General features: G+C 37.8%; 2 protein-coding genes across 6 annotated transcripts in view; one reads left to right on the top strand and one right to left on the bottom strand.

Annotated features, from left to right (window-relative positions):
* NADK2 (NAD kinase 2, mitochondrial) overlaps positions 1–4,180 on the top strand; it is a 47,290-nt gene extending 43,110 nt beyond the window's left edge. For 3 of the 4 annotated variants that reach the window (XM_029217570.1, XM_029217572.1, XM_029217573.1), the window contains one exon: positions 854–4,180. In XM_029217570.1, coding sequence (XP_029073403.1) covers positions 854–992 — 139 coding nt within the window. In that variant the 3' untranslated portion in view covers positions 993–4,180. The remainder of the gene's footprint in view (positions 1–853) is intronic. The other variant, XM_029217571.1, reaches the window with a different exon arrangement.
* Positions 4,181–9,238: 5,058 nt separating this feature from the next.
* SKP2 (S-phase kinase associated protein 2) overlaps positions 9,239–12,751 on the bottom strand; it is a 32,105-nt gene continuing 28,592 nt past the window's right edge. For both annotated transcript variants that reach the window (XM_029217574.1, XM_029217575.1), the window contains one exon: positions 9,239–11,143. In XM_029217574.1, the coding sequence (XP_029073407.1) occupies positions 10,930–11,143 (214 nt within the window). In that variant the 3' untranslated portion in view covers positions 9,239–10,929. The remainder of the gene's footprint in view (positions 11,144–12,751) is intronic.

The following is a 12,751-nucleotide window of genomic DNA, read 5'->3' as shown; positions in this document are numbered from 1 at the left end:
AGAAATGTATACACTGACCAGAAATGTGTGCACCAAAAGACATGCTCAAGAATATTCATAGTAGCACTGTTCCCAATAGGTAAAAACCCAAATGTCCATGAATAGTAGAAGAGATACTTAAATTTGGGTATTTTTGTACAATGCAAGTGTTTTCAGACAGCAATGAAAATGAACACACGGCTGCTACAGGTAATAACATGGATGATTTCACAAACATGCTATTGAGCAGAAGAAGCCAGACATGGGCATACCCATTGTGTTCTTCCATTTATATAAAGTTCAAGACCAGACAAAACTATTACTACTACGGTGATTGAAATTAGGGTAGTGGATATGCTTGGGAAGGAGGGGCTGGGGGTAGAGACTGGGAGATGGGAGTAAGAGCAGTGAGGGAGCTTCTGGGGAGCTGGGTAACATTCAGTTCCTAATTTGGGTGTTGATTACGCAAGTGTGTTCATTGAGCTGTACCCTAATAATTTGTGCCTTTTCTGTATGTTGTACGTAAATAAAAATTTTACATGAAAACAGTTACATTCTTGCTCACTACTTAAAATACTTGTAATGGTAATAACTCAACATTCAAAAGCCTATGAATTCCATCTGAACTTGTTCACTGATAAATGTTTGGGTGAATGGAGCTCTCCTGAACATTGAAGTTTTGAGATTTTTTTGATAATGTACCCATGTATTCACATAGTCACTAATTCTCTCATATCAAAGAGCAACTTGATTTTTAAAATCAAGGCCAAATGATCTCTCTGCCAATTTAGATGACAATAAAGTGTTGTAAAGAACCTGTAATTTAGGGTTAAGAAAAGTGTTGCTATTTAATGAGATGTTTCTTTCTGCTTAGGGTTTGTGTTCGTTCTCGTTGTTGGGATGCCTGCATGGTTGTAGATGGAGGAACTTCCTTTGAGTTTAATGACGGAGCAATTGCTTCAATGTTGATCAATAAAGAAGATGAGCTTCGAACTGTGCTTCTAGAACAGTGAAGGATTTCCTCAGATGACAATTTTGATTACTGGAAAAAATAGTTTTACTGTGGAAACAGACTGCCAGTCATAAGGCTACATTTTTTGGTTATTGTTGAGACTGGTTGGCCTTGGGCTCAAAGGTGATCAAGAAAGTGAGATTTGTATTATTCTTCTGTTGGATTCTGATGGAAAAGATATTCACTGTGTAAGAAAATGGATGGACTAAATTGATTAGAATTCGTACCAGTGAAATTTCTATATTGCTTACAGTTGGTTTCCAGGAGTGCTGATATCTTTAAATTTAGAGAGGTAGGCTCCAATAAAAGATTAAATGTTTAAGGTTTGAAATTTAACTGTACAAGCTTTTTTTCCTTCCTTTTCCTCCTAATTTTGTGGAATTGGTCAGACACATCTCATTTGATTAGTATTTTTTTATAGTACCTAAAATTCAAGATTTTTTAAAAGATTTGGTGATGGAGAATTTTGATAAATCCTGACATTGACCTAATTGAAGTAGGTAAATGTGTTTTTTATATGCTAAGAGTTTTCTAATTTCAGAACACAATGATATTGTTATGACTATTGGTTTAAAAAATTCAAACAATCATTTTTGAAATTATTTAGAGATGTTTTCATTTAACTGTCAGGTTAATTTTGACAATGCTGGGTGAAATATATCTGGACAAAATCATGACACCGTTTCAAACGTATTAATTATCCAATAACTATTTTAGGTCTTAGGTAATTTTTTTTTTAATGATTTGAGTGTCTAATAAAGTTCTTCCTTATTTACAACTATCTAACATGGATTCAAAGACTAAAAGGATGAACTAATTAGACATATTCTATTAGGAGTTTGGTAAAACCTTAAAAAGATATTTTCATCTAGTGTAGGAGTATTGTCAGAAAGAAAATGGATTATTTAATAAATATGCAAAACACTTTAGTTTTGGAATTGCCTTACTTATTATCATGGTAGTTTTCACCTAACTCATATTCCAAATTTTACACATTAGCTTTGGAGGATAAAATGTTATGGCTTTTCTTTTTTTCCCGTTATGACAGTTTCTTTACCTAATTCCTGATCTACTTACAAGTAATCCTAGAATTATCACAGAAAGTACCTCTTGCTGCATTATGAGACAATTGGTATTCTCACTCCAGTTATTCAAAGTTGTTTTTTTTTTTTTCACTTGCTGTTAAAAGCTTTTCTTCAATCACTGAAATATTTATTGAATACCCACTCAGTGCCATGTACTGTGTCAGGTGCTAGATATACATTGGTAAAGTAAACAGACTCTATCGTATAGAACTTGAGTCTAGTGAGCTCAGAAGTAAATTCTGTGAAAGCTAGGATGTATTACAATCAAATCGAGTGCTCTTAGTTCTGGCAGCATTTATCATGTTCTTGTCAAAATTTTTATATAAATGTTACTATACAAAGATAATCTAGGTTTTGTTGTATATCCAGAACAAGAATCTGGTTTTTTTTTCCTTAGTTAAGAGTATCTGCACAGACACTAATAGCAAGGAGTTTACGTGATGCATACAATAAAAATTGGTGTTTTCCCAGAGATGGATCTAATTTCTTGTTTGATTTAAAAATGATATACTTAAGATGCCACTTTAGAAAGAAGTGAAATTCCACACTATAGAAACTCACTAACAGGTTTAAAATACCTTTTTGACAAAAATGCCAACTCCATCTTTAATATCAAGGAAATCCAATTGTCCAAAATGGCACCAGAGATCTGTTTAATATGTAACATATTAATAGGTAACCTGCTATGTAAAATTGTTCATAAGCCATATTTTAAAGGTTTTAAAAATACTTAATGTGCTTCCTTTGTGATATAACTTCTAACATTTCTGCTCTGTGGTGGGGATTTATTTGTAAGAGATGATGAGAGGCAAAGGATGTTTGAATAGCAAAAATGTTTTTATGAATGAGTTAACCTTTTCATGGCAACTACATGTGAATAAAATTAAACCATTGCTATCTTTTCTTTTTTAGTTCATTTCTTTAGCTCTTATGGGTCATTATTGGAAAACCAGATTTCCCAAAAATGTTATATTTCAAGAGTTTTTTCCCCACTGCTATGTATTACTCTGTGTGCTTTGACTTCATTCACTGCTAACGTGACACAGTGCTTCCTGCTAAATGTAGACTCTTCAGACAATTTTGAGTTAATATTTTTGATGCTCCATATGTATTTATATTCATGGCCCTAGTAAATCAAATCATATTACATGAACTGCTGAACTAGAAAGAGGAATTGTTTATTTCAAATGTAGTTTATTCTTGTTAACATTAAAAATAACCATGAAGGGGCTTCCCTGGTGGCGCAGTGGTTGAGAGTCCGCCTGCCAATGCAGGGGACACGGGTTCGTGCCCCGGTCCGGGAGGATCCCACGTGCCGTGGAGCGGCTGGGCCCGTGAGCCATGGCTGCTGGGCCTGCGTGTCCAGAGCCTGTGCTCCACAACGGGAGAGGCCACAACAGTGAGAGGCCCGCGTACCGCAAAAAAAATAAATAAATAAAATAAAAATTAAAAAATAACCATGAAGGATTAGTGTACTGTAAGTCAATAAGAAGGCTTATATAAGTTTTCTACATGAAGGAAGGTATAAAGAGTATTTTTTTTTTGTCATGGGCTTTATTTTATGATAAAATTTTTGGAAAATTACTGACTAACCAAGGAGCTAAAAGGAAAAAATAGAAAAGAATGTTTTAAGTGTTAATTTGAATATTTTATAGGATAGCAAAGGCATGGCTTATAAATAATTTTGTTCTCCCGTTTTAAAAAATCAAACATCAACAGTTAAAAAAAGTTTTCAAAACTTGGGATCCTGAGAAGACTGTTGAAGAGATCTATCTGAACATTAAACAGCTTTTTACACCAGTAGATTGTGAGTTCACAGGGAGTAGGGATTATGAGTTCTGATTTGTACCTTCTCCCAATTAATACTTGAAAACTGGCATAGCCAGAGAAGAAATTGCCTATTATGATAATAAATAATGGTTTTATTCTGCTGAAACAACATTCTTAGGGAGTCTGTGTGTGTGTGTTGGGGGGTGATGTATGGATAGTTGAAGTAAGTAGGACAGTATTTGAGAAACAGGTTTTTACAAACCGTTTTTTTTTAATTTTTATTTTTTTTAATTAAAAAAAATGATTTTTGGCTGCGTTGGGTCTTCGTTGCTGTGCGTGGGCTTTCTCTAGTTGCGGTGCGCGGGCTTCTCATTGCGGTGGCTTCTCTTGTTGTGGAGCACGGGCTCTAGGCGCGCGGGCTTCAGTAGTTGTGGCTCGTGGGCTCTAGAGCGCAGGCTCAGTAGTTGTGGCGCACGGGCTTAGCTGCTCCACGGCATGTGGGATCTTCCCGGACCAGGGCTCGAACCTGTGTCCCCTGCATTGGCAGGCGGATTCTTAACTGCTGCGCCACCAGGGAAGCCCTCAAACCATTTTTTTAAATGTATCTCTCCCAACTGCAACTTTTTTCTTCCCTACTCTTATTTTCTTTAAACGATTGAAGAGAGCTTGAATGATTTGTCAGGTTTTCACCATACTAGACTGGTTCTTCTTGGCTTTCACAAGAAGATAATCTATTTAAAATACCTTTGGTAATTAAGCTTTGTTACATAGCTATTTCCTCCTGCCTCAGATCTTTTCTTCAAAACTTTTTTCAATGTCTTTTTAAAAAAATTTATTTTATTTTTGGCTGTATTGGGTCTTAGTTGCAGTGCACGGGCTTCTCATTGTGGTGGCTTCTCTTGTTGTGGAACATGGGCTCTAGGCGTGCGGGCTCAGTAGTTGTGGCTTGCAGGCTCTAGAGCTTAGGCTCAGTAGTTGTGACACACGGGCTTAGTTGCTCCACGGCATGTGGGATCTTCCTGGACCAGGGTTCGAACCTGTGTCCCCTGCATTGGCAGGTGGATTCTTAACCACTGTGCCACCAGGGAAGTCCAAAATATTACTTCTTGATGAAATGATTCTTCACAAAATCATTCTATTAGGTTGGCCAAAAAGTGCCTTCGGTTTTTAAGTAAAAATAAAAGACACATTTTTCATTTTCACCAAGAACTTTATTGAACAAGGTATTCATCCTTTTGTTCCACTACCTTCTGCCATTTTCAGGCAACTTCATAATTCCATCTTCCCGAAACTTTTTATCTTTTTGAGCAAAGAACTGTTCCAGGTGCCTTTTACAGTCTTCCAGGAATGGAAATTTTTTCCATTAAGAGAATTTTGTAAAGACTGAAATAAATGGAAATCCACAGGTGCAATGTCTGGTGAATACAGCAGGTGAATCAGAACTTCCCAGCCAAGCTGTAACAGTTTTTGCCTGGTCATCAAAGAGACATGCAGTCTTGTGTTATTCTGATGGAAGATTATGCATTTTCTTTTGACTAATTCTGGATGCTTTTCGAGTGCTGCTTTCAGTTGGTCTAATTGGGAGCAGTACTTGTTGGAATTAATCATTTGGTTTGCCGGAAGGAGCTCATCATAGAGGACTCCCTTCCAATCCCACCATTTACACATCACCTTTGGATGAAGACCGGCCTTTGGTGTGGTTGTCGGTGGTTCGTTTCCCCCACGATCTCTTCCGTTCCATATTATTGTACAGTATCCACTTTTCATCACCTGTCACAATTTGTTTTAAAAACGGAATGTTTACATTTCTGTAGAGAATTGCATGCGGAAATAGGGTCTAGAAGGTTTTTTATCACTTATGTGGAACCCAAACGTCAAAGCGATAAACATAAGCAAGCTGGTGCAAATGATTTTCAACACTTGATTCGGATATTTTGAGTATGTCAGCTATCTCTCGCGTCGTATAACATTCATTGTTTTCAATTAATGTCTTGATTTGATTGCTGTCACCTTCAACTGGTCTTGGTCTACCCGACCATGGAGCATCGTCCAGTGAGAAATCTCCAGCATGAGACTTCGCAAAACACTTTTGACACATTCGATCAGTCACAGCACCTTCTCCATACACTGTGCAAATGTTTTTTTGCGTTTCAGTTGCGTTTTTACCTTTCTTGAAACAGTAAAGCCTAATATGCCGAAAATACTGCTTTTTTTCTTCCATCTTTTTTTTGTGTGTGTGTGGTTTGAAGGGACTTTATTTATTTATTTATTTATTTTTACATCTTTATTAGAGTATAATTGCTTTACAATGGTGTTAATTTCTGCTTTATAACAATTCTTCCATCTTCAATATAAAAATGGCTACACAAAAATTCACCAATTTTGATGTCTTTTTTTAAATGCACGGCAATATAACAGCTTGCATACAATCTAACAAAATTGTTTCAAATGATGTTAAAGACAACTAAGTGCTACTAGAGCCATCTTATGGAAAAAACCAAACAAACCTTTTGGCCAGCCCAATATTAATCTTTTAAGTATTTCCACTAGTCTTTTAAATGGGTTGTGGATTATCCACTTTACATGAGTAAATAGTTTTGAGTAAAAATGCATTTTAAAAGCCAATGTAATATACACCAATATGTATAAAATAGATAACCAATAAGAACCTGCTGTATAAAAAATAAAATTTTTTAAAAAGCCAATGTAAATGACTATGGCCAGTTTTTGTTTAAAAGACAATATAAATGCATGGTAATGGTTGGGATAGGATACATCCCAGTGTGCCTATTCATTTAAAAATGTATGGCTATGGAAAAAGCCTGCCTTACTGTCTCATCAATCACAGCCCCTGCCATCTGAAGACCTTAAAATATAGTGATCTTAATGCTCAAATGTGCATGGTAGATATTTTGATATTTGGCTTAAGGAATACCAAAATATCAGCATTTTGATAGATTCACTAAAACTAAATAAATATTAAAACAAATCCATAAAATAAGTTTAGTATAGGCTTTCGGGCTTCAACCTGTATTGTAAGGAGCTAACCTCTTGGTGAAGAGAGCTTTTTGACTTCCTGGGACATTTGGCCAGGTGGGGATGGGAGAGAGAAGGTTGCCTTTTTGTTTATTCCAAGGTTAGGGTATCCAGTGGAAAGGTGTTTCTTCCCAGTTTTCCTGGACTACTTAGTGCCTTTCCTCATGCTCTGTACCTCCCCCGTCCTCTACATTGTACATCGTTAGTCAATGTTGGATTGTAATTGAGTTCACCATGATAGAAGGGACATAAGTCACGTTACCCAGAAATAAAAATTTTGCATTTGGCCAGACTTTACATAATATCTTGGGAACTTGCGGCTAGGGTATAGGAGAAAAGTCAAGGGCCATAGGCAGATGTTAATATCATAAAAAGAATGACAGCCAGATGTTATGTGCCTCTTGAAGGAAGACTAATACTACCTATCAAGTATCTCCTTGCTAAAACAAAAAGCATTGATAGGCAAAGCCTCTAGATCAGGGTCTCTCAACACTGACACTTGAGGTTTTGGATCAGATAATTCTTTATTGTGGGGAGCTGTCCTAGATATTGTAGGATGGTTAGCAGCATCCTTGGTATACAACTGCTAGATGCCAGTAGCACCTCTCTACTTGTGACAACCAAAACTGTTTTCAGATATTACCAGATGTCTCTCGGGTAGCAAAATCACTCTTGGTTAGGAGCTTTTTGCTGCTAGATCTAACTACCAGTTTATGGAAATAGGGGACAGATTAACATGTTAAACATTATTCCAGGGATTGATCACATCTGCAAAATCCAGAATGTGGAACACTGGACAAACAACCTAGTTTCTTCAGTAAATAAATTGTAAGGATAATAAAGAAGGGGAACTCTAAGATTAAGAGACTTAAGGAAATGTCAATGTCAACCAAATGCAATGTATGAACCATGTTTGGAGCCTGATCAAAACAAACCCGTGTAAGAAAACACTTGCAACAGCTAGGGAACTTTCAACACCATCTTGATATTTAATTTTTCAGAATTAATTCAGGAGGATATCTTTTAGAGGTAGATACTGAACTACTTATGAAGTCAGGGTTCTGGGTTTTGCATCAAAATAATCTGTGAGCCTGTGTGTGGTACGTGTGGGGTGGGGGGGATGATAGATGGATGAGATGATGGATGAAATGAGATTGGCCATGAGTTAACGACCTTTGAAAGTGGATAATGAGGTTCATCATCTTCTCTACCTTTTGCATTTGACATTTTTTATAATTAAAAACAAAAAAGGAAACACAGTGGGGCTTCCCTGGTGGCGCAGTGGTTGAGAGTCCGACTGCCTGCCAATGCAGGGGACGCGGGTTCGTGCCCCAGTCCGGGAAGATCCCACATGCCGTGGAGTGGCTGGGCCCGTGAGCCATGGCCGCTGAGCCTGCGCATCCGGAGCCTGTGCTCCGCAACGGGAGAGGCCACAACAGTGAGAGGCCCGCGTACCGCAAAAAAAAAAATAAATAAATAAAAGGAAACAGTACTGATAATATCAAAAAAGAAGCAAAACTGGGTAATAATTAGGAAGAATCACCGTTCTACCATTTGAATGGACGAATTCAAAAGGAATTAATTCTTAGAAGATCTCTGGGTATAGGGTGAACTATTCAAATAGTTTCCTAATGAGAGTAAAATACACAGTATAAGCTGATCAAGTCTGTATTTAAAAAGTGCCACTACCTTTTATTGATAGTACTTATCATATTTATCACTTAAATCTCAAATGTTTTATAAACATGCTAATACTTTGAGAGGCACTTTAACCATAACAAGCCTGTATATTCAGCCCCTTGTCAAAGGATTATAAACATTTTAATTTGACAACACATGAAGTAGATGGGGCAAAAAGGGACCATGTTAGGGCTTATTTTTTCTTTTTTTTTAAAAATCGGAACTCTTTTGGTTTTCTTTTTAGTTATTTGGCTGTGTTGGGTCTTCTTTGCTGTGCGCGGGCTTTCTCTAGTTGTGGCGGGCGGGGGCTACCCTTCGTTGCGGTGTGTGGGCTTCTCGTCGCGGTGGCTTCTCCTGTTGCGGAGCATGGGCTCTAGGTGCGTGGGCTCAGTAATTGCGGCTCGCGGGCTCTAGAGCACAGGCTCAGTAGTTGTGGCACACGGGCTTAGTTGCTCCGTGGCATGTGGGATCTTCCCAGACCAGGACTCGAACCTGTGTACCCTGCATTGGCAGGCAGATTCTTAACCACTCTGCCACCAGGGAAACCCTAGGGCTTGTTTTAAAGTGCCTTGTTCAGAGGGCTGAGACAAATCCCACACCATACCAAATGTTCATTTTAACCAGAGTACTTAAGAAAGAGAAAGAAAAAAGGAATACAACTTAGCTGAAGTATTCATTTTTATAAAAATGTGTTTTATTTTAAAACAAGTCTATAAAAGTAGAAATCCCATACAAAAATACAGATTACTCTGACATGTTAGCAAAGTAGCTTACGGCTGGACTTGAGTTTGGAAGTACTGTATGTTTGAGGGCATCCGGAAATCAGAGGCCAACCGGATCCTACCTCCAGCCCTTGTCACTAATCTGTAAACAATAATTTCAAGTAGTATTTAGCACTTTTTAACTACTATGGAATTGAAACCTAATCATTTCCCGTATAACACTACTTTAAAATGTTCTTCCTTAGGTCTGAGCAGATGAGGGCACTTCATACCATTGTTTCTAACATTTGAAAAATCTGATTTAGAAAAAGCAATGTTAATAGAAATGATGAGTTTGGGCTTTTTGTTCCATCTGGAACATACGGGGAGATCATCGATTTAAATAAGAAATTAGTGTTTTGTGTTTTTTAAAGTAGAATTTAATCCTTTTGCTTCCATGTATTATTAAAAAAAAATCACTGATGCCATCAAAAGGTTCAACACCTGAGCCTTAACTTTTATGCAGGTGCCAGCTGTGCTGCTAACTGCTCTGAAACTGCGTGGAACATACACGTGATTCTGCTGTGTATTGAAAGGAACATGCGGTTCTTCTTAGGGAACTCTAGGTCCAGTAACCTTATAAAATGGGTTGTTTCAATCATTGTGGAAGGCCATTAAAATAAAAAGGATAATTTAAAATACTTGATTCCAGAGTAATATAAAAATAACTTCAAGAACCTCAGTGATAAAGGAAAACAACAGGTAACCTCAGTTCAGCATTCCAACCATTTTAAGAATTAGAGACTGACTGGTTCCTACCACCTTTCTAAAACAAAGCAAGTCACTTTAAAAGCTAAAGAACCTATGTTAACATAATTTGATCATAAAGTCAGAAGTCCACAATTAAATTTCCTCAGCTAATTTAGAATGCTGGGAACACAGTACATAAAGGAGACTTCATTAATGTGCATTAGAGGATGCCCCAGGTTAACCTGTCATGGAAAACTGCCTCTTGAGCCTGTAAATTCTAACCAATTCTATACCTCTGGTTGGCCGGTTGTTTTTTTATTTAGGTTTTAAGGTGAATGACCCGGGGCTATTTGTTTCCATATACCTAACTGCAAATCTAAAGGCAAAGTTGAAATGTGTATTTTTCTTTCTATCCTCAGCAGACTGCCGCAAATCTATGATTCTCATTCTGTTCAGCTTACAATACAAATAGCTTATTATTTTTTGCAACCTACGTCTTATAAAGCAGTACTGAGAAATTAAATAGAAGAAAGTTCAGTTGCCATATAGGCTATGAAAATGATTTGCTGGTGGTGATTTTTAAGCTTGATTCTAAATAGATTTAATAAGAAGGGCACTTGGAAGAGGTGGCTCAAATTTTGCTCTTTAAGGTATCTTGAAATTATAGGCTCACTCTCCTAAAATTTCAAAAGGCATACAGCTTAGGCTCTTAAGGATATAGCAGTGATAAAAGCTTTCCTAGTCATTTTTCAAAAGCAACACTTCATAGTTTTCTCTCCAACGGTTCTCTAATATACTTGTAGAAGGAAGGCAAGAGAAAACCAAGAATAAAAATAGCTGAGCTCTCCACAATTGGGCTTCCTGCCTACTTTCCCTGTTCAAAGAAAAGAGGAGACACCATCCTGCAATAGATACTTCATAGACAACTGGGCTTCTGCAGTGTCAGTCGGCATCTGATGCCCCATATCTCTTGGTTCTTTTTGTTGCCAGTGGTTGGCCTAGCGATGGTGGTGAAAGGGGAACAATTAATTTGTAGATGAGGAAGGGCTTCCTTTAATAGTTGAAGGGTACTGTCTGGCACGATTCCAAAGACTTGTAGTGTTTTTAGTGTGGGAATTTCTCCGAGTTCACTGGAAAGGAAGAGAGAGACTTTCAGAGTAGCAGTATCTATGGTAACTGTTCCCCTAGAGTAACATGACCCACTTTTTACAATTTGTATTATATTTTATAAAATGCAAACTGAAGACATAATTTGCAATCAGTGATTTGAGAAAATTGTAAAGGTAAATCAAACCACAAAGCACAGTCCATAGCTTGGGCAACACAGCGTAAGGAAACACACAAGTGCATTTTGTTGAATTTCTAATAACTGGAAAACTCCAAGGTTTATTTGAAGTCCAACCATATTTTCTTCCTTTCTCCATTCTTGGTTTAGACTAAAAAGTGTCACTGTGTTGTGAGGAGAAGCCAGCAAGCTAGTGGTGGTAAAAGTAAATGTTTTACTGTGGCATCAGATGGAGTCACCAAAGGCTACATGCAACTTAAGGATATGGACTTGACCTTTATTTGAACTAGGCTCGCCCTCTCAAAAGGAGATGTGAGCAGAGCCGATAACTTCTAAACAATGGTTAATACTCAACAAGTCCATTACATGTGATGAAACCTAACAGTGACTTCATGACGATATTTTAAGGTTATGTGTTGGGTGCAGATAGAGACAATAGACATCTTACTTCTCTACATATTACCATTTTTTTTTTTCTGTCACATGTATCGCAGTCCTCTTCCTAGGTATTTCACATTAAGTGAAACACATCTCTGTCAAGAGTGAAATTCTGTTCCACAAAAAAGGGAGCCTGTTTTCCCAAAGTAAATACTCTTTGGTAATGATTCTTTTTTTTTAACCCAGGTCTGTGTGCTTAGAAATTCATCTCTCTGATCTGTATGTGCTCCAGGTTGGGACACACAGTACAAAGTCTCAGGAAAGGGAATATTTAGTTTGGAGTTTCAACAAAATCCCACTGCAGATCGATGAGCACATCAATAACCTAGAATTAGAAGCATCCTTTATATTTTCATATTGCCAATAATTACTTAAAAAAAATAAACCTTCCTGATAATAATTGTCACCGTGCCTCCAGTCTTTCTTCCTTTCAGCTTAGTGTATATACCAATGACCAAGGCATCTTCGTAAAGCCTAGCTCAGACTATGTCCTTCCCATGCTCAAAAATCCTTTGATACCACCCTCATGTTTTTTTTTTTTTTTTGGACGTGGGCCTCTCACTGTTGTGGCCTCTCCCGTTGCGGAGCACAGGCTCCGGACACGCAGGCTCAGTGGCCATGGCTCACGGGCCCAGCTGCTCTGCGGCATGTGGGATCTTCCCGGACCGGGGCACGAACCTGTGTCCCCTGCATCGGCAGGCGGACTCTCAACCACTGCGCCACCAGGGAAGCCCCAGCTCCCTCATGTTTACAGAACTCAAAACACTCTGTTGGCCTTAGGCCCTTCATTACTAAACCTGCTCTCCCACTCTTCCCACTCCCCCTCTAAGCGTATTTATTCTACATTCAAGAAAGTGTTTTAAACCCCATAGGTGTTTACATACATTAGCTGAAAACAAGAGGAAGGGTAATTTAGAAAATAAAAGTACTATCCAAGTAAAATAAATATGCTTGGTGTTCCTAAGGGGGCGCTAAGATCCAGAGGTCACAACAGACTGAAAAGAAAGTCAGCAAG

This window comes from Monodon monoceros, unplaced genomic scaffold (assembly GCF_005190385.1).
Source record: "Monodon monoceros isolate NGI ecotype Baffin Bay Population unplaced genomic scaffold, NGI_Narwhal_1 Super_Scaffold_12, whole genome shotgun sequence".
Taxonomy (NCBI): Eukaryota; Metazoa; Chordata; class Mammalia; order Artiodactyla; family Monodontidae; genus Monodon; species Monodon monoceros.
The sequence above is the reverse complement of the archived record's forward strand: the minus strand, read 5'-3'. Positions and strand labels throughout refer to the sequence as shown.